The 20,936-nt window shown below is 55.5% G+C and overlaps 2 protein-coding genes across 5 annotated transcripts in view; one reads left to right on the forward strand and one right to left on the reverse strand.

The window, feature by feature from the left end:
* Window positions 1-8,626, reverse strand: part of NBEAL2 (neurobeachin like 2) — a 31,223-nt gene extending 22,597 nt beyond the window's left edge. The window contains exons 1-6 of the mRNA XM_080672421.1: window positions 8,397-8,626; window positions 935-1,023; window positions 736-864; window positions 562-643; window positions 357-478; window positions 82-164 (exon numbers count right to left, since the gene is read on the reverse strand). Coding sequence (XP_080528547.1) covers window positions 82-164; window positions 357-478; window positions 562-643; window positions 736-864; window positions 935-1,023; window positions 8,397-8,447 — 556 coding nt within the window. The 5' untranslated portion in view covers window positions 8,448-8,626. The remainder of the gene's footprint in view (window positions 1-81; window positions 165-356; window positions 479-561; window positions 644-735; window positions 865-934; window positions 1,024-8,396) is intronic.
* Window positions 8,627-11,164: 2,538 nt separating this feature from the next.
* The window catches only part of CCDC12 (coiled-coil domain containing 12), a 43,579-nt gene continuing 33,807 nt past the window's right edge, over window positions 11,165-20,936 (forward strand). For all 4 annotated transcript variants that reach the window (XR_013960821.1, XR_013960822.1, XR_013960823.1 and 1 more), the window contains exon 1: window positions 11,165-11,295. Coding sequence is in view for 1 of the 4 variants with exons in the window: in XM_080672422.1 (XP_080528548.1) it covers window positions 11,200-11,295 (96 nt within the window). In the remaining 3 variants the exon portion in view is untranslated. The remainder of the gene's footprint in view (window positions 11,296-20,936) is intronic.

The following is a 20,936-nucleotide window of genomic DNA, read 5'->3' on the forward strand; positions in this document are numbered from 1 at the left end:
CGCTGCAGCCAAGGCTAAGCGGGTCCCGTCAAGGCGGTCAGGCCTGGGGGCGTGGTCAAGCAGACAGGGGCGGGGCCTGACCTGCGAAGAAGGCCCCAAATTCAGCAGGCAGAGCCGCAGGCGGGAATTTGCGTTTGCTCTTCTCCTTGGCAACGACGACTTCCCTGGAAGGGGGGGGGTGGGGGGAGGCGATGGGGGGCAGGGGGCCGGGTGAGCTGGGCACTTCACCCTCCGGGGTCACCCACCGCCCTCCGGCCAGGACACAGCCCCTCCCACCTCCACACCGCGGCCACAGGCGCCATGCCACCCGCACCTCTCCCACCCGTCGGGTCCTGGGGGGCGGGGGGCGCCCTCACCCGCGGTGCCGGCGCCGCCAGGTCTGGTAGGGGTCAAAGAGGCCCTCGCAGAGGAGGAGGGCGTGCAGGGCCACCTCCTCCAGCTCGGGGCCTTCCGGGGGCGGCGTGGGGCGCCCTTTCAGCTGTGGGTGTGGAGAGAAGGCGGAAGGGGTCAGCTGGGCGGTGGCTATCACCTGTCCCCGCCCCCCAGGGAGAGCCCACTCACCTTGGCCACCAACCGGGTCAGTAATGCCAGGACGCGGGGTGCCAGCACCTGTCCCCAGCCGGCCTCCACACTCTCCAGGTTCCTGGGGAGTGAACCACGGGAGAGGCCACAGATGCACGGGTGCCCCGGCCCACATCGCGCTCCCCCACCAGGGGCAGGACCACAGGGACCCACCTGCAGAGGATGGCAAAGAGCTTGAGCAGCAGCAGCGTTTGCTCCAGGTCCCCCTGGTCCAGCTGCTCGGCCAGCACACGCAGGGCGTCCGGCGGCAGCGGCGGCACGTCCACACCTGCCTCCTCGGGCCTGCGGGGAGAGGGGTCACTGGGGCGCTGAGGACCCCGAGGCCTCCCCCCTCCGTGAGAGCCGGCCTCACCTGCGTGTCTCCAGCGAGGACAGTGAGATGGTCTTCTCGAAGGCACCCACATAGGCCTTCAGCCACTGCTGCAGGGAGCCCAGGTCCTTCTGCAGGTTTGGGGGGCAGGGGTGGGGTTAGAAGGGGTGCAGTGGCCGTGGGGGGGACAAAGGGATAGAGACAGAAGGGGAGAGTGAACGGAAGTGGGCACGGGGTAGAGGGAGCAGAGGTAGAGCCGAGGGGGTGGAGAAAGGGAGGGACGGAGACAGGCCGGGGGTGAGGGAGGCAGGAAGTCAGAAGGTCAGCATCAGAAGATGGCTGTACGTACTGACAACTCTCCCAGGCCTCCCCTCTGCTTTCCAGTCTCTTGTTCCCATCTCCCTAGCCTTTGGGGACCCAGGCAGGCCTGGCAGAGGCAGGGGAGGGGCTTAAGTGTGCGCATGCCTGGGGTACGGCCCTGGTCACACCCACCAGCCAACCCTGACCCAAAGCCCTGGGCTGAGCCCTCGCCTGCCACCTTCTTCCAGCTCAGCAGCCACCACCTCCAGGAAGCCTTCCTTGACTGCAGATGCCAGGGTGCACGTGCACTATCAGCCAGGCAGACCCGTGCACATGCACGTCCCACGCACATACAGGCAGGACGTCCTTGCTCGCCCTGGGAACCTCCGCCCACCCTGATGGTTACCTGGACCCCAGGCCCCAGAGCCGGTTCCATGGGTATAGGGGCAGCGGCTGAGCCCCAGTCTGGGTGCTGCCAGGGAACCTTGGGTGTGAACGGGAAACGTCCCCTCCCGCCCCAGCCCGGGGCAGGAAGCGCAGAGTCACGGTGGGGGAGGAGGGCTGCTTCCTCCCGGCAGACCGCAGGGATGTGGGGTGGGGTGGGGGGACGGGGCACGCAGGGCCCAGCCAGAGAGGCTGTGAGGAACATGGCCCAGCACCCGCGGTGGGGCCTGGAGCACCAAGGGGTGGGGCACACGGCTCCGGGTCAGAGCCTGAGGAGCTATGCCCGGGCCTAGAAGGGCATGAAGTGGGAGCTGGAGTCGGGCCCCGGTTCTGACCCCTACTGCTCCAGTGCCCTTCATCACGGCACCCGGAGCTCCCTGACCTGGCCCAGGGCCTCAGGGACTCATCCATCTGGTTTCCCCACCCTCTCCCGTGTCCTGGCCTCCGCACAGGCCCTGTGGTCTCTGCTCCAGGGACACCGCTGAGCTCTACGCCTGTGGTCGCCAACCTCTCGGACCACCGGTTGGCGACCGCTGCTCTAAGCCAAGAGAGGGTCCTGGCCTGGACCCCATGAGGGTCCTGCCCTCATCCTGCCTTCTCTCCCTCTGCGCTGGCCCCACCTGGAGCTCCATCCCAACCAGCTGAGCGCTGAAGACAACTTTCTTTCCCCGGGGGCAGAGGGGATGGCCAGGGACTACCTGGAGAAGGATGAAGGGGCAAGAACACATCACAGCCCTGACCGGTGTGGCTCAGTGGATAGAGCGTCGGCCTGCGGACTGAAGGGTCCCGGGTTCGATTCCGGTCAAGGGCATGTACCTTGGTTGCGGGCACATCCCCAGTAGGGGATGTGTGCAGGAGGCTGATCGATGCTTCTCTCTCATCCATGTTTCTAACTCTCTCTCCCTCTCCCTTCCTCTCTGTAAAAAATCAATAAAATATATTTAAAAAAAAACACATCACAGGCCGCATCCAGCAGCCCTCAGCTGCTCCCCGGGGACCCTGGACCTCAACGCAAGCACGTCTAGAACTGCCTTTGGATGGATGGCTCATTTCTGCCACATGTGCGCCTCAGACCACAGAGGCCAGGACGGAATTTAACTCGGAGAGGGGCGCAGCCGTGGGCAAACTACGGCCCGCGGGCCGGATCAGGCTGTTCTATCCGGTTCTCTTGCTCTCCCCTCCGCTCCTTTACTTTGAATTTATATGAGTTCACACAAACACTCCATCCATGCTTTTGTTCCGGCCCTCCGGTCCAGTTTAAGAACCCATGGTGGCCCTCGAGTCAAAAAGTTTGCCCACCCCTGGTAGGGCCACCAAGGTGCAGGCACACCCCCTGTGACTCCTTGCCAGGTACCTCTGGTGACCTCTCCACACTCTGCAGCAAGGACACCAAAATGCTCAACCCTGAGACCCCAGTCAAGCCAGGATCTTAGACGGCAGGTGGGTGACTGGGGGTCCCAGAGGGAACGCCTCATCAGTTTGGCTGCACCGTGAGGATGCTGAAAGCCAGACCTTTGTTCTAGGCCAGGAGCAATCCTGCTTGCTAGCCAGCCAGCCCCAGCTGACCAGATGACCCCTGCCTCCTGCCTCAGTGACCCCACAGATCCAGTTCTGCCTTCAAAGTTGTTCCAACACCATCCCCCTCCACAGACCCCCTAACCCATCCTGTCGTCTCTCACCCAAAATACGGGTCCCCAAAGCCCAAACTGGACCATGTCCTCCCACGCCGACCAGAAGGTAAAGGCCCAACGGATGAGCCTGGCAGTATAGACCCCAGTCCACACAGGGCCTGCTTCTTTCAAAAAAAATTTTTTTGTTAATCTTCACCCGAGCATATTTTCCCATTGACTTTTAGAGAGAATGGAAGGGAAGGGGAAGAGAGACAGAGAGAGGAACATCGGATGTGAAACACATCGATGGGTTGTCTTCTGAACACGCCCCAACCAGGGCTGGGACTCGAGCCTGCAACCAAGGTATATGCCCTTGACCGGAATCGAACCCAGGACCCATCAGTCCGCAGGCTGCTGCGCTACCCACTGAGCAACACCAGCCAGGGCGCCCTGGATGCCCAGCCCAAGGACATCACTGTCCCCCACAGGCCCGCATGTGCTTTGCTCTCCATGTTTCCTCTGCCTCAGTGCTCCCCGCCGGAGCCAGGACCCTTCCCCAGACCCACCCCATCGGGTGCTGCAGAGGCTGGGGCTGCCAAACTGAACGGGTTGAGGGCACGGGTTCTGGAGTCCACACCTGGTTCTCCCACTTGGTAGCTTGATACGTAACATGAGTTAGTCTCTGCACTTCAGCTGCCTCTTCAAAATCATCCCCTTGCTTCACTAGTCAAGGTCTCCCCACTGTACCCAGCAGCACGTGGCCAGGTCAGTGGGGGCTCACCCCAAATCCAGGGCTGTGAACTTTTTCATATATATACTGACTTCAGAGAGGAAGGGGCGGCGGGGAGAGAAGCATCAATGATGAGGGAGAATCATGGATCAGTTGCCTCCTGCACGGCCCACACTGGGGGATTGAGCCCATAATGCAGGCATGTGCCCTGACCGGGAATCGAACCGTGACCTCCTGGTTCATAGGTCGATGCTCAACCACTGAGCCATGAGAGCTTTCTAGGGCAACACTTGTCTTCTCCCCACCCCCTTCCATGAGTGACAGACGAGTGTCAGACCTCGGCTCACTGGCAGAGCCATGGTCTCCTGGGCCCCTCCCCCCGCTGGCAGGCCCAGGCAGGGGAACCGGAGCATCTTGGTGGGCCCAGGAGAGCTGGGCGCAGGGGAGGGAGAGAAGATCCGAGCCCCACAGCGGTGACTCCTCCCATCATAGCCGCCTGAGTGGTAGTGAGCACCATCTCCTGGGAGAGGCAGGCAGATAGGGGACAGGCCTGATCAGGGCGACCTCTTTGGGGACAGGGGGCCTCCGCCCTCAACATCAGGGGGGGAATGGCAAGGCCAGGCTGGAAGTGGCCCTGACTACACCAGGACTGGAAGTCAGACTTGCAGGACCAGGAATGAAGCAGGAAGACGGGGGGTGGGAGGGTGGGGGGGTGGGGGGGTGGGGGGGGCCTTTGCCAGGGGCAGGGACCTGGAGCAGAGTGGTCCCAGGGCCCCGGGGGTGGGGCCAGTTTCTCCCCTTTACTTGGGGAGGGGATCTTGAAAGGGGTGGACCTGCTGGTCTCCATAACACCCCACCCAGGGCTTAATCTCACCCTTGTCCTATCACTATGGAAACCAGGAATTTCCTTCCAGGGTCCCCAGAGTAACAGACCCTGTTTCCATGGGGACCCCACAATTCCACATCAGCTCCCCAGTTGCCATAACAACCCCAGGGATTACCAGCCCCTGGGCTCTGCTACTCTCCCCAACACCTCAGCCCCGCCCCCTTCGGTTGCCTTGGCAATGGAGGACGGTAAACTGAGGCACAGGAAAGCATGGGACCCAGCTAAGGTCCCAGAGGGGACAGAGGACCTTGCCAGGTTTCCATGAGGTCACCAGTCAGGGCGGGGTGGGCAGAGCAAAGTCCACTCCACCTCTGACCTGACATCCCTGGAACCCTGAGCCCTCAAAGGCAAAACTGGGGAGTTCAACCGGGGCTCCCCACCTGTAACCTCAATGTATGTCTTATCCTGACCTTTGTGACCTTGAGTGGCCCTCAGCTCTGGTGCCCCCCTCCCCCCACAGTGTTCCTTTTCACTGGGGGGCTTTTGAGGGCCATCCCTGCTCCAGCAGAAAAGGGGCCACTCATTTGCATGTTACTTTGCATAAACTTTCCATGCTGCCCTACTGCTAGCCTGTTGGGTGCTGTCCCCTTACCTTCTTTTTTTTTTTTTTAATATATTTTATTGATTTTTTACAGAGAGGAAGGAAGAGGGATAGATAGTCAGAAACATCGATGAGAGAGGAACATCGATCAGTTGCCTCTTGCACACCTCCTACTGGGGACGTGCCCGCAACCAAGTTACATGCCCTTGACCGGAATCGAACCTGGGACCTTTCAGTCCGCAGGCCGACGCTCTATCCACTGAGCCAAACCGGTTTTGGCCCCTTACCTTCTGACCCCTTCCCCATGCCCTCCCCCGGGGAAGCCCTGGTGGGTGGAGTCCTCTGGATATGCCCCCACCTGCCCCCAGGCCCCCCTTCCCCACCTCACTCCACTGTCCTGTTCTTGCTCCTGCTGTTTCGGTCCTGAAGCCCTTATGGCCCAAACTCAGCCTCCTCTGGCCCGGCTTCCCTGATTGGTCACTGCTGTGGCTCTCTCTGTCCAGCCACTCAGCTGGACCCAAGGAGCACCTGCTAAATGTGAGGCGCTGCAGAGCCCCGGAGTAGCAGGTACAATGAGGGTTACCATGGGGACCCTGGGCTGAGGTCCGGCTTGGTTTGGGGAAAAGGGAGGAAGGTCCCACAGAGAAAACAGCTTGTGCAGCCCCTGCCCATGGGACAGGTAGAAAAACACAGGACGGGGGCTGGGCCCGACCTCTGCCCCAAACGTGTTTGCTGACCTTGGCATTACCCTGCCTTGGTGTCCCCACCAGGGCCCCGAGGGACCTTAGGCTGATGATGCGGCCTCTTCCTGCAGGAGCACCCACAGCCCCTTCCCTCCCCCACTGGTAGCCCCGTGCTGAGCGGGGCCTCAGGGGGAGGGCACGGGTGGGTCTGGCCCTGGGATCTCTGAGGGGAGAGGAAGGGCAGAAAGGGGGTGCTCCCCGGGGCGGGCCCAGACCCACAACTGGGGAAACAGGTTTGCCAGCTGATGTCAGCTCACGGCTGGAGGGCGGGTGCAGGTGCTGGGGGAGCCTTCTGGCTGGGTGGCCGGCCAACTCTGGGATCTATTCATACCCTTTATCAGTTCAACCCTTTACCTCATCTTACCCCCCCCCCCGCCCGCCCAGCACACACGCTGGGTCCCTAGCAGGGCTCCAGGCGGCACAGCCGCCTCCCCCGGAGCCAGCGGGGTGGGGACGGCGTTCCGGGAGCAGGAGCAGCACCAGCACCAAGTGGGCAGGAAGGCGGTGCGGGCTTCCTCTCCCGGGCAGCCTGGCCCCGCCTGGCTCCCAGTCCACACTCACATCCTGGATTTGTTTGCCAGGCCCCAGGCTGCCCCCGGCCTGACCAGGCTTCTAAGGCCGCAACCAGCCAGCTTGTGCCCCAGACCTGCCCTGTGAGGTGAGGAGCTGGGGGTGGGGGGTGGACGCACAGATACACCTCCTGAGGGAACCGGGGCGGGAGGGGGGGGCCTGACCATTTGCTGAGCTCATCTAGAGGGGCGTGCAGAGGCATCCTCCCTCAGCAGGGGCCACCCAGCGTGAAGACCCTCCCTTAGCATCCCTCAGTTTCATCACCGGGTCACAGGAGACACTGTGGACCAAGAACCTGCCATGGCCACGGGCAGGAGAGGCATGAGGGCCAGGGGCAGGTGTCCCTCTGATCCTTGCTCCTTCACAAAGACCAACCCTTGGAGATGGAGACAGGCTGGGGTGAGGGAAGCCGGTGGGGCCAGGGACGCAGCAGCCCCCTCTGGCCTGGACCAGTCCTCCTGGCCACCCCTCTGCAGGGTCCAGGCCGCTCTGAGGCCAGGGCTGTGCCACATCTCCAGAGAGGGAAGCTCAGAGGTGTACAGAGCTTGCCCTGGTCACACCAAAGAAGGACTTGCTTCCATCTACACACTGCCTCCTGCCAGGGGCCTCGCCCTCTTGCCACTGGAGTGGACTCCTGAAGCTGTGGCCCTCATGGCCTGGATTCCAGGTCCCTGGGGCCCCCACGCCGGCCTGTAGTCCCGGGAGATGGCTGGACAGCCTCTTCACAGAGGGCCAGCTGATCTGAGCGTGAACTTCCCCCAGTGACCAGATCAGGGGCACACAATAGTCCATTGTGCCCAGAGCACACCTGAGCCAGGAGCAAGATGCCAAGCAGGTGCAGGGAGGGAGGCTGGTGCTGGGTGAGGGGCGGGGGCATTTATCCTGGGAGTCCTCCCTGCTGTGGATGCAGAAGGAAAGTGGGGGCCTGGGTGAACGAGACAGAGTTTGAGGGACCCGGGGTTCTCGCTCTGACGGACGCCTGGGTGGGGGTCTCCGCCTTCACCTTCTGAAGCCATTTGAGGCGGCCTTGGAGACAAGACACAGGACAGGGAGCTCCGCAGGAAGGGGTTGTCCCTCCATCCCTTTCAAACTTCCCTCCTAGCTCAGCCCCTACCCCCACGCTCAGCATCGAAGGCAAACCTTTTCTTCCGCCTGGACCCGGTCCAGCCCCAGTGTAGGGTGAAGGGGCGCTCATCGCTGCCCATCCCCTTGGGGAAGGACTGGTGTCCGAGCGAACCCGCAGTGGGGACGCCCGGCTGCACACCCCCAGCTCACTCAGACCCTAGGAGGCGACGGGGCCACACCTGCAGGAGGGGGGCCAGACCAAATGCAGACCAAGCCTCTCCGCTCCTCCCGACCCCGCCAACCTTTCCTTTCGTTTCCCAGCCTCAGTTTCCCCACTTACAGAAGGGGGAAGTGCCGGGCCGCGGCCCAAGCCCTTCTCCGGCACGACCCAGGTGCGCGGTCCCCACCCCTCAAGAGGATCTTCGGAGGTGCGCACCCGCGAGGATAGTCCCCCAGGGATAAGGCGCACGCGTGTGCGCGGAGCCCGGGCACCCCCTGCGCGCGCGCGCGCGCCTCTACGCGGCCCGGGTGGCTCCCGGCAGCGGGGCGCAGGTGTAGCAGGTGCGGGGCGCGCGGATCTGGGGACACGGTGGTCGCGGGGCGGGGCGGCCTCACCTGCGTGTAGTACCGCAGCCACAACTCGTAGAGTCGCTCCGAGGCGGCCATGGCCCGGCCCGGCTCCGGCCCTGCTGCGCGGCTACCTGCCGCCGCCACCTCCTCCGCGCCGCCCGCCGGTTGCCCTCGGCCAGGCCCATGGGCGGCGGGCGTCACTCCGGGGCGGAGCGGCGAGGTACTCCTAGGGTAAGTAGTCCTGGCCCCCCGCCGCTGAGCCACTCAAATCTGCACGCTCCTCCTCGCGGCCGGCCTCCGCCCCGCTTCCTGCACTTGGCGGCCGCCACCGCCGCCCCGCCTCTCCTGGGACCGGGCACAGGGCGGAGAGCGGGCGGGAGGAGGAGCCTGAGGTCAGGGCGGCCCGAAGGGTGCCCCACAGCCCCGCCTCCGCAGCCCGCGCTCCCCCAGGGCCTGGGGAAGGGCCTAGCTGAGCCCCAGGAAGGTCGGGGTCAGGTGTCCCAGAGTTGTCCGGGGTCTCGATACGCCCGGGATGCAGCCTGCCTGGCGGGACTTGCCACCATTGGTGCACAGGAAAGGCTTGCGGGATGCGAGGAAGGAGCTGCGGGGCCGTGGGCAGGGGTCCAGGGTCCTTCAACAAGGAATTGTAACGAGAACCATGGCGACCACTTGTAGAGCTGACCACGTGCAGGTGCTGCTTTAAGCGTTTTATAGGAAGACCGAGTACTGCTTTAAAAAAAAAAAAATATCATTTTAAAAAATTGATTTCAGAGAGGAAGGGAGAGAGAAACATCAATAATGAGAATCATTGCCCTAACCACTTTGGCTCAGTGGATAGAGCATCCGCCTGCGGACTGAAGGGTCCCAGGTTCGATTCCGGTTAAGGGCATGTACCTTGGTTGCGGGCACATCCCCAGTATGGGGTGTGCAGGAGGCAGCTGATGGATGTTTCTCTCTCATCGATGTTTCTAACTCTCTATCCCTTTCCCTTCCTCTCTGTAAAAAATCAATAAAACATATTTAAAAACATAATAATAATGAGAATCATTGATTGGCTGCCTCCTGCACACGTCCCCTACTGGGGATCAAGCCCACAACCCGGGCATGTGCGCTGATGGGAAGTTGAACCCAGGACCCTTCAGTTTGCAGGCTCTATCCACTGAGCCAAGCAAGCTAGGGCCCAAGTGCCACGCTTCTGCATCAACTGTCGGTGGAGCAGAATGGGGGTCAGAGAGCAGCAGAACACGCCTGAAATGACCCCCTGGGAGAGCAGTTCCCTCCTCAGTGGGGGTAGATCCCTAGGAGGTTTAGCCAAGCTCTCCCGGATGCGCTGGTGCAAGCACGGGGCCGCTCCAGGTTCAGGGCTCACTTCACATATTTCGAATTCTTTAACCTTAAGAGGTTACAGGCAAGAGGGTGCCGCATGCCTTCGTTTTGCAGGAGGAGAAACTGAAGCCCAGCGGGGCCAAGGGAGGACTACCTGGGCAGCCAGGGGCAGCATGGACAGGGACAAGAGGCCTGACTCACTCCGTGCTGGGCCCCTGCTGCCTTCACCCCTAGGCTTCTTTCCATCAACCTTTCCAGCTGGCTTGGGAGGTGAGGGGGCCCTCTGGTGTTGAGGAGGGGCCAGGCCCTTGGTTGGGGCTGGGGGGGGGGGGACGTTTGTGGGACCCAGAGTGGGTGTAGGACTTGACCAGTCTGGAGCCCCCTAGACCTTGGGAAGAGACAGACTCTGTCCCCATCCCCATCCCCATCCTGTTCTGTCCTCTTGGCTTCTTAGCCCTCTACGCTGGCCTTTTCTCCTGCCCCGTCCATCCTACCACTGAGCTGACATTTCCTGAGTATCTGCTAGGTGCACACCAGGCACCCCACCTGACGCAGGAGATAGGGAGCCAAAAGGCCCAGGTTCGTGAGGTCAAGAAGGTCGTTTGGGGGAGCAGGGTAGGGGTCTGTGGCAAAGGTGCATTTGTCTTCCCAGGTGGGAGGAGATGGAGTTTTGGGGACCCCAGCATGTTGTCAGATCTTCACTTTGGCCAAAGGGGTCTCGGTTGTCAGGGCATGCGGATTAATGCAGGGAGGAGCCTACCAGGCAGCAGTGCCCTGGTGGCCACCTGGTGCAGTCGAGGCCAAACCAACTCTCCCCTTAGTTCTGGGGAACTAAGCTCTAGGGGTTCCTTGGGGTCCAGGCTGGGGATTGCTCTTCTCCAGGTTGGGTAGGCTGACCCCGGGGTACTTTTCCATTCCAGGGTGTTGGAGAGATGGGAGAGGACCATCCATGATCCCGAAGGGAAATTGCCATCCAGGCAAGCCCTGCATTGCGCGGGCTTTGTCTGAGCTGAGGGTGCACACGGAAGGATCTAGGGGGCCCATGGACATCCCAAGAGCCACTGATAGTGGACACGAAGGAGAGGTAGACCTCTTGTTAGGCTGGGGTCGGAGGGGCGAGTCAGAGAAGGCTTCTTGAAGGCTTTGGAGCCTTGAAGAATCAGAACAAGTGCACAAAGGTTGGGTCAGCGCATTCCAAGTGGCCGGCGTGGAGTGAGCTGTGGTTAGCGCTTAGGCAAAACCTGAGCGATCGACGCGCTCTACTCTCCTTCGCTCAGGTCTGATTATCACTTGCTGCTTTCTCACTGATTGACGTTGAACGCCTCCAGCTTTGCCCGCCCCCTACCGACTGGGCGAGTAGTAGGGGAGGGAGGGGGCGGGCCCTTCTACAGCAACTCAGCCTAGATTGGCTTTCAGGACTTCCTGCTCTCTCGTTTTCGTCCTCGGATTGGCTGTGAGCGTCATCTGCTCATTGGGCCTGCGCAGTGTAAGACTGACGGAGAGGAGGGGGTTGGCGGGCAAGATGGCTGCTCCTGCGGCCGGTGTGGGCCGGCTAGAGGAAGAAGCGTTGCGGCGGAAGGAACGGCTGAAGGCCCTACGGGAGAAAACCGGCCGCAAGGTGAGGAGTGGGGTGGGGGGGGAGGGAGGTGAGAGGCGTGGCTGTGGTAGCCAGCGTTCGGAACCGGGACGAGAGGGCTGGGAACTACTAGGAAAAGGCCGCTGCCGGGGACGCGCATGCGCACGGGGCTGGAGCATGCGCGGGGTGGGCGGCCGGGCCGTGGTCGGGGCGCGGTGGACCATTTCGCCCGCTGAATGTTTTTCCCTCGTGGGTCTCCAGAGCCAGGGGCCGTTTCAGAGGTTGGTTGGTGTAGGCGTGATTGGCTCGCGTCTGAACGCGCGGAAACTCCCGTTTTCCCGTGACCCAGCCGGCCTTCCACTGGGAACCCTGGTGCAGCCCATGAGTAGCAGACCCGCCTGCAGACGCCAGCTGGGACCGCGGAGTGCAAGACTCCAAAGGGAAAGGCCCATTCCCTAGGTCAGGCTGCACCTGAGGGCGAGAGGACGGCGCTCCGTTCTCCTCCAGCCCGCTTCTCGGGGATGGACTTCCTAAGCCGACTAGTTGCCCTATTAGCAAGCTTTTCCCCTTGCTGTTTGTTGTTTGACACCAGAATGGGCTGATTCCCTTTCTGCTTTACCTTTCCGAGATTCATAGAAGAAGGAGAGCCTGAAGTTCGCTATCTGTGTGCAAACCCTGGCGCTTTTCACTTGGGGCTGTGGGACTGGGGACATATTGCTTCACGATCTCTGTGAGCCCCGGTTTTCTTCCTGACAGCCCTACACGCTCATTCATCCTCACCTGATTATTTTGAGATCTAACAGGATAATCTGTATGAAAAGGCCCTAAAGACAACGGAGGGATGGAGGTTGTTGGTTCTGCTCCTGTTGGATGGATGGAAACTCTGTCCTGAACGCAACAAAATACAATACATGAAATATCTAGATGGGTGAGGGGTGTGGGATGTGTGTGTGGGGGGTAACAGGGACTCCACTTTCCAACTTAAACATGAAAAAAAAAAAAAAATCAGGCTGGTCAGCCTGGCCCCTGTTTACTTTCTGCGTGGTGCGCTGGGGTTCTGTGGGAAAGCGAAAGGGGGAAATAATAGTGAAGCTTGCCAGATTGACATCTGCTTTTGTTGGCAACTTGTCAGCACCCTCCGACAGTTATCCCCACAAACCGCCTTTCAACAGCAGCTAGTCAACCTGTGTTACTGACTTGCGTTTAGGGCCCAGATTGTTGGGACTGGGTTTGAGGTCAATACAAAGGACAAGATGGCATGCACGTCTTTAGGGCCGGCGGCCATGGGAAGGATGCCCAAGGCCATCAGGAAATCTGGCCTTAAATAAGAGGAATTCTCTCAATGGGCTGACAGTATAGCCTGACTTTTTTAAAAAAAATTTTTTTTAAGTATATTTTTATTGATTTCAGAGAGGAAGGGAGAGGGAGAGAGAGATAGAAACATCAGTGATGAGAGAGAATCATTGATTGGCTGCCTCCTGCACACCCCACACTGGGGATCGAGCCCGCAACCTGGGCGTATGCCCTGACCGGGAATCGAACCGGTGACCTCTTGGTTCCTGGGTCGACGCTCAACCGCTGAGCTACACCTGGCTAGGCCTGACTTATTTTTATTTTAAGAATATGCCCAACAAAATTTACCATTTAGAATGTACAATTCAATGGCTTTAAGTACATTCACAATGGTAGGTAACTATACCACTGTTTTCAGCATATTTTTATCATCCCAAATGGAAACTACCTTTTAAATATCAGAATCAAACCCCATCCCCCTCTTATCCCAGCCCCTGGCAACCACCATTCCACTTTCTGTGTATGAATTGGACTCCTTTAGATCTCTCATATAAGTAGAACTAGGGGCCCACGAATTCGTGCACCTTGAAAGGAACTGTGGGCCATGAGGCTGCAGTGGGTACAGGGGCGGGTCTTGGCCCCTCCTGCCGCAGCCCCCAGGCCCCTGTCTGCGTCCGCTGCTGTTGCCGCGCTGATGGCGCAAAGCGATTGGGGCTGTCAGCGGGTGCCAGTGGCGGCTGCTGCCTGGATCGTCCCTCAGGAGCAGGGGGAGGTGGGGAAGCCTTGAGGAGCGATCAGGCCGGCAGCTGCCTCTTGCACCCACTGACGGCGCTGCTGGGCACCAGCAGCAGGTGTGAGCACCGGCAGGACTGCGGTGCCCCGTGGCAAAGAATTTTCAGTAACCACCAGAGGCTCGGCCGGATGACAGCAACCAGTGCCTCGCCTTGGTCTGGTGCCCCCACCATCTTGGTCACCTGCTCCACCATCCCGTCACACCCAATGCCCGCCATGTTCCGCGCGTGCCCCCTGGGGGTCAGTGCACATCATAGCAACCGGTGGTTTGGTTGTCCGGTCTATTTGCATGTTAGCCTTTTGTATATATATATTATATAGCATTTGTCCTTCTCTAACTTACTTCACTCAGCATAACGTCTTCACGGTTCTTCCATGGTGTGCCATGTGTCAGAATTTCATTCCTTTTTAAGGCTGAACAGTATTCTGTCGTATGTACAGTTGACCCTTGAACAATGATTAGGGGTGCCAAATTCCCTCTCCCCCCGCCCATCCCTCCTGTCAAAAATCTGTGTATGTCTTAAGCCAGCCCTCTGCATACATGGCTTCTCAACTTTGGGTCAAAATACTGTTTTCAATCCAAGGTTGGAATCGAGGGTGGGACACCCGGGATGCCGAGAGCTGACTCTGTGTTTATTGAAAAGAAGTCTGTGGATAAGTGGACCTGTGTGGGTCGAGCCTGTGTTCTTCACGGGTCAACTGTGTGTACCACGTTGTGTTAATTTTGGGTTGTTCCTAGCTTTTGACTGTTGTGAGCAATGAATGAGTCTCTAGTTTTAATTCCTTTGAGTATATACACAGAAGTGGAATTTGGCAATCACATAGTAATTCTATGTTTAACTTTTTAAGAAACTGCCAGGCAGATTTCCATAGCAACCTCCTCATTTTACATTCCCAGCAACAGTGCACAAGAATTCCAGGTGTTGGTTATGGCCATCCTAATGGGAATGAAATGGTACCACATTGTGATTTTGATTCATGTTTCCCTAATGAGGTTGAGCATCTTCTTGTGCAACTGTGGCCATTTGTGTATCTTTGGAGAAATGTTTATGTAGCTCTTTTGCCAATTTTTAAATTGGGTTTTTGTTGTTGAATTGTAGTACTTAATATATTTTGCATATTAACCTCTTATCAGATATGTGATTTGTAACTATTTTCTCCCATTCCCAAGGTTGTCTTTTCACTTTCCTGATAATGTACTTTGATGGACAAAGTTTAATTTTCATGAAGTCTAATTTATCTATTTTTTTCTTTTGTTGATCCTGCTTTTGGTGTCAAACCTAATGAACCATTGTCAAGTCCAAGATTATGAAGCTTTTCTCCTATGTTTTCTTCTAAGAGTTTTAGCTTTTGTGTTTAGTACTTTGATCCATTCTGAGTTAAGTTTTGATAACACTCCCACCAACTGAGCCACACCTGCCAGGGCTCTTTGGTTAAATTTATTCCTGAGTATTTTATTCTTTCTTGTGCTTTTGTAAATGAGATTGTTTTCTTAAATTTATTTTCAGATTGTTCATTGTTAGTCTGTAGAATTCAACTGATATATTTTCTGTTGATTTTGCATATTGGAACTTTGCTGAATTCATTTATTAGTTCTAGCAGCTTTTGTAGCCTCTCTTAGGTTCTCTGCATATCTATCTATATAAAAGCCTAAGCAACTGTTACGATGGAATGACCTGTTGCAATGACGCACACTGACCACCAGGGGGGCAGATGCTCAAGGCAGGAGCTGCTTCCAGTCCACAGGTCCCGATTGCCCAACTGGGGCCAGTCCCCGGGTTGGGATGGGGAACAGGGGGTGGGTGGCGGTGGATGTGGGCGGCGAGGGAAGGAGGAGGGGGTGAGACGGGGAACCGCGCGGTGGCAGTGCATGGGCAGTGAGGGAAGGCGGAGGTGGCAAGGCGGGGAACCTGATGGGCCCTGATTGCTGGCCAGGCCTCGGGACCCCACTTGGGCACAAATTTCATGCACCGGGCCTCTATTAAAAACATATCTGTGAACAGAGATAATTTTACTTCTATTCTGATGCCTTTTATTTCTTTTTCTTGCCTAATTGCTCTGGCTAGAACTTTCAGTAACATGTTGAGTAGACGTGGTGAAAGTAGGCATCCTTTTGTTTTGATTCTGATTTTAGGAAAATGCTTTCAGTCTTTCACCAAGGAGTGTGATGTTCAAATATGGGTTTTTCAAATATGGCTTTTAAGTTGAAGTATCCTTCTATTTCTAGATTGTTAAATGTTTTTATTATGAAAGGGAGTTGAATTTTGTCAAATGCTTTCCCTCATCAATTGAGTGAACATGTGGGTGTTTTTTTCCTTTCTATTTTTGTATTACATGAATGGATTATTGTATGTTGAGCCATCCTTGCATTTCAGGAATAAATTCTACTTGGTCATGGTATATAAACCTTTTAATCTGCTGAATTCAGTTTGCTAGTATTTTATTGAGGATTTTGCAGCAGTGTTCATGAGGGTTACAGGTCTAGTTTTCTTGTAGGGTTTTAGCTTTGGAATCAGGGTAATGCTGGCCTCTTAAAATGAGTTAAGATGTGTTCCCTCCTCACTGTTTTTGAAGAGTTTGAAAAGGATTGGTGTTAATTCTTCTTTAAGTGTTCAGCAGAATTTACCAGCAAAGCCATTTAGCCCAGGCTTTTCTTTGTTGGGAAGTTTTTGACAACTTATTCAGTTTCCTTATTGATTACTAGAGGCCCGGTTCAAAATTCATGCACAGGCAGGGTCCCTAGGCCTGACTGGCGATCAGGGCCGATCGGGGCCTTCCTTCGTTCCATGCCTCCCCTGGTGGTCAGCGCATGTCATAGCGAGCAATCGAACTCCTGGTCAAACTACCAGGGGGGCAATTTTCATATTAGGCTTTTATATATATAGGTAGGTCTGTTAACATTTTTTATTTCCTTATGAGTCAGTTTCAATACATTGTGTGTTTCTAGGAATTTTTCCCATTTCTTCTGTGTTTTCATGGTTGGCATACCAATGGCTGCTTTAATGGGGTTTACCCTTCACAGTTCTGGCTTCAGAAAGCTCTTGGCTGCAAGCTCATTTCTGAAAAAGTTGCATTCGGAAATCACATGGCTTTCTCTTGGAATTGAGAGGCCACTGCCTTTAGTTTCCTTGCATTCTTCTTAAGCAACAAGAGTTACTGTGCAATGGACACAGACACTGGGCGGTGGGGGCTTGCCCTTGGGTTGGGGGTGGTGGTGGGGTCAACCGGGGAAAAAGGAGACATGTAATACTTTAAACAATAAGAAAAAAGTTATTGTGAAGTCACATTCTTGACTCCACTGGAAGCTTTTTCCTTTCCTGGTGTGCTTTTCTCTCCAGAAGCCCTTAATTCCTTCCCACCCCCCACCCCCATATCTAGTCCTCTTCCTGCACGGAAGGGGAAATTGGAATATATATATATATATATATATATATATATATATTTTAAATATATTTTATTGATTTTTTACAGAGAGGAAGGGAGAGGGATAGAGAGTTAGAATCATCGATGAGAGAGAAACATCCATCAGCTGCCTCCTGCACACCCCCTACTGGGGATGTGCCCGCAACCAAGGTACATGCCCTTGACCGGAATCGAACCCGGGACCCTTCAGTCCGCAGGCTGATGCTCTATCCACTGAACCAAATGGGTTAGGGCGGAAATTGGAATATATTGTTGGCTTTTCAGTCACCAGGCTGTGGTATCAGTGGTAGCTCAGTAGCCGGTGATAAAGTGTTTGATTTGGTTTAAAATGGGTTATTGGAGCCGGTAATTCATTTCTTCCACAGATGTATACTGAACACCTACTGTGCACCAGTCATTCAGTCACTGGGGGTCTAGCAGTGAGTGAACAAAGCCGTCAGAAGTCGCTGCCCCAACAAGCCTCCATGCAGCTCGAGAGAAGGCAGTCAAGCAGACATGTGTCGTGGTAGATGGAGGTGGTGCTGTGGAGGAAAGGAGGAAGATGGGGCGTGCATAGTGCACCTGCTTCCTCTGTAGCTCTAACTGGTTAAGCTTTTTCAGGTTTAACGTGGTTAATGACACCAGCTGCCTGGCTTATCTTATCTGGTCTTCTGACAGCCCTGGGAAGGAGGGAGAAGGGTGAGTTTATAATTGAAAACACTGTTTGCCCAAGGTCACATAATTAAGGTATCCCAGGTGAATGCTAGAGTTAGACGGGACCATGAGAACAGGTGGTGGTTCTCTTTTTTATTTTCTGGATTTTAGAGGGAGAGAGAGAGGCATCAATTGGTGGTTCCTCTTATTTATGCATCCATTGGTTGGTTCTTGTCTGTACCCGGACAGAGGATCAAATCCGCAGCCTTGGCGTATCAGGACGACGCTCTAACCAGCTGAGCTCCCTGGCCACGCCTCACTTTATACTTTCTGATACCCTTTAGGTTTTGTCAATTACCTGCTCACAAACAGTAGTAGTAGAAGACCACAGGCCCAAGTCCAAGCTGCCTCTGTGTAGTGCCTTAATCCCCTCTGGATTCAGATCCTGGCCCTCTACCCCCCTGGCGAGGACAGGTGTATCCTGATGTGCCACAATTCCTTTTTTGTATTTGTCCCTATTGTGGCAAAATAGATGAACATAAAACTTGCCGTTTAACCATTTCTCAGGCATTAAGTATATTCACAATGTTGCACAATCATCACCACTATTTCTAAACTTTTTCATCATCTCAAACAGAAACTCTGCACCCCTTAAGCAATAACTCCCCATTCTTTTCTTACCCCAGCCTCTTGAAACCTCTAATCTACTTTCTGTCTCTGCGTTAGCTATTCTATACCTCATGTAGGTGGGATCGTACAGTATTTGTCCTTTTGTGACTGGCTTGTTTCACTTACCATGAGTTTTCAAGGTTCATCCATATTCTAGCATCTGTATATATAAAAGCCAAGCGACTGGCATGCCAGAACAACCGGAATGACCGGTTGCTTTGACACGCACTGCGGCCCCCAATCAGCCAACTTGTACCCCGATTGGGGGCGGAGCCAGCTGGCCAACCACCCCCAGCCCCTCACCACAGCCGGCCCAGCTCCAATCAGCCCCAATCGGGCAGGCCAGCCGGGCCCCACCCGTGCATGAATTCGTGCACCGGGCCTCTAGTGTTACAGAATTTTTTTTAAAATATATTTTTATTGATTTCAGAGAAGAAGGGAGAGGGAGAGAGAGATAGAAACATCAGTGATGAGAATTGATGCCTCCTGCACACCTCACACTGGGGACCTAGCCTGCAACCCTGGCATGTGTCCTAACTGGGAATCGAACCAGTGACCCCTTGGTGCATGGGTCAACGCTCAACCACTGAGCCACACCGGCTGGGCATCTATGTTTAACTTTTTGAGGCACCACCAAACTGTTCGCCACAGCAGTTGTACCATTTCCTGTTACCACCAGCAATGCGTGATGATTCCAGTTTCTCCACATTCTTGCCAACTCTTACCTGCCTTAAAAAAATTATGGCCATCCTACTGGGTGTGAGGTTTTGATGAGCATTTTCCTAATGATTAGTGCTGTTGAACATTTTTTCATGTGCTTATTTGCCATTCTTTGGAGAAATATATTCATGTCCTTTGCCCATTTTTAAAAAATTGGATTGTTTGAGTTGCTGAGTTCTTTATATATTCTGGATATTATACTGTTATCAGTTACGGAATTTGCAAATGTTTTCTTTCATTCTGCGAGTTGTTTCTTCACTCTCGGTAGTGTCCTTTGATGCACAAAAGTTTTTAAATTTTGATGAAATCCAAATTATCTATTTTTTCTTTTGTTATATGTGCTTTTAGTGTCATTTAATCTCCACAGCTCTTGAGTGACATTTCTAGGAGGGTAAATGCCTGGAAGAAAGACAATCAAGGGTCTAAAGTTTGAGTTAATTTTCTAGCTCATAGTCATTTTTTGTGGGGCCTGTGAATGGTGGTGAGTCTGGGGACAAAGTATGGCCTGCCTGCTGGACAGACTCCAGCGTCGAGCTCACTCAGCTTGCTCTGCTGATGGAGAGTGCCTGCTTGCCCCATGCAGATGGCTCCTTGCTAGTCCGCTGGCACTCCGTGGCAGGCCCATCACGGATACCTACTGTGCGCATGGTTGTGCTCAAGGTGGAATTCGGGCATGGGGTTGATCTCCCTTGTGGTGTTCTCCTCCTGCTCCTACCGCCAGAACATAAACTCATGATGTCACAGTGATTTTATGGAGGGACCAGTCCCGAGATTGTGACAGATGGGGATGAGATTAGGGTCATAAACTTCCCATACATTCAGTAAAGAAAACTTGGGTGTAGCCATGCAGCTCAGCAGTTTTACAAAGCGCTTTCTTGTAGCCCACCTGATGGGATGGATTTATGAGGTTGAAAGAGGGTCAGAGGTCATGGAGCATAAGTGACTCTCCTGGATTCTAGCCCATGCAAGACTCCCTGAGGGCAGGGGACTCTACACTGCTGTGGCTCTGCCTAAAGCAGGTCCTGCAGGCCAGCCAGCAAGGTTGACAGGTGAGAGGACGATACACAATACTAGACTGGGCTGCTGGGGCTCATTTCCTGGGAAAGCCAGGCTGCGTCTGGGGACGCTTCAGAGGAAGGCTCCGTGGAACTTGAGCGGGGCCGTGGAGGGGGCCGGGAAGGGAGTGTTGAGGTAGCTGGAAAGGAGTGCTCCAGGGGAGCAGGTCAGAGGTGGGAGCATCCATGGGCACAGAGGGGGGCAGAGGGGGTGCTCCAGAGGGTTCGACAGCAAGCAGTTGGCAGTGATGGGGGCGGGTGAGGTCTGAAAGTGCTCCGGGTGCATTGGGGGCTTCCGGCTGGGAGGGCAGCCAGCCCAGGCACACGTTTCTGTATTGTATTTGAACCTCACTTTTTGGAGCTCACCCAGAAGTTGCAGGCTGGGTGAGGAGGTGAACAGTTCAAGGCTGTGCAGATGAAGCTCTGTGGCATCTCTGTGGTGCTGACCACTGGGGCAGTGTGAGGCCACGCCGTCCTCCTCCGACCTCTTCCTCAGCAGCCAAGTGGAGACTCCAAAAGGTAATGATCTTGGCACAAACACTTGCCCTTGGCTGTTGGATTTCCTGAGCATTTGGCCTGGATTGTGCTGTCTCTTTCTGCCCTGAGACAGAGGCAGACTGGTTGGGCAGCAGGCCAGGCCCTCAGGGGTTGGACGTGACCTCGGGGCCAAGGTCTGGCAGTCAGCTTGCAGGTTCAGCAGCAGTTCCTGTTTTTCACGGGGCTCTGGAGACCAGCCCTGGAGAGCAGCTCCGTTCAGTGGAACCGGATACGATGCTGGTGGTGGTCTGTGTGTAACCCACGCTGCCCAGCACCATAGCTGCATAGCTCTTCAGCCTTAAGATGTGGCTAATGTGCCCTGGCTGGTCTGGCTCAGTGGATAGAGCATCAGCCTGCGGACTGAAGGGTCCCGGGTTCAATTCCAGTCAAGGGCACATGCCCAGGTTGTGGGCTTGATCCCCAGTAGGGGGCGTGCAGGAGGTAGCCTATCAGTGATTCTCTCTCATCATTGATGTTTCTATCTCTCCTCTCCCTTTCTCTCTGAAATCAATAAAAATATTTTTAAAAATGTGGCTAATGTGACATTTTATTGATTTTAAT

The sequence above is a fragment of the Plecotus auritus genome (genome assembly GCF_963455305.1).
Source record: "Plecotus auritus genome assembly, chromosome: 6".
In the NCBI taxonomy this organism is placed as follows: Eukaryota; Metazoa; Chordata; class Mammalia; order Chiroptera; family Vespertilionidae; genus Plecotus; species Plecotus auritus.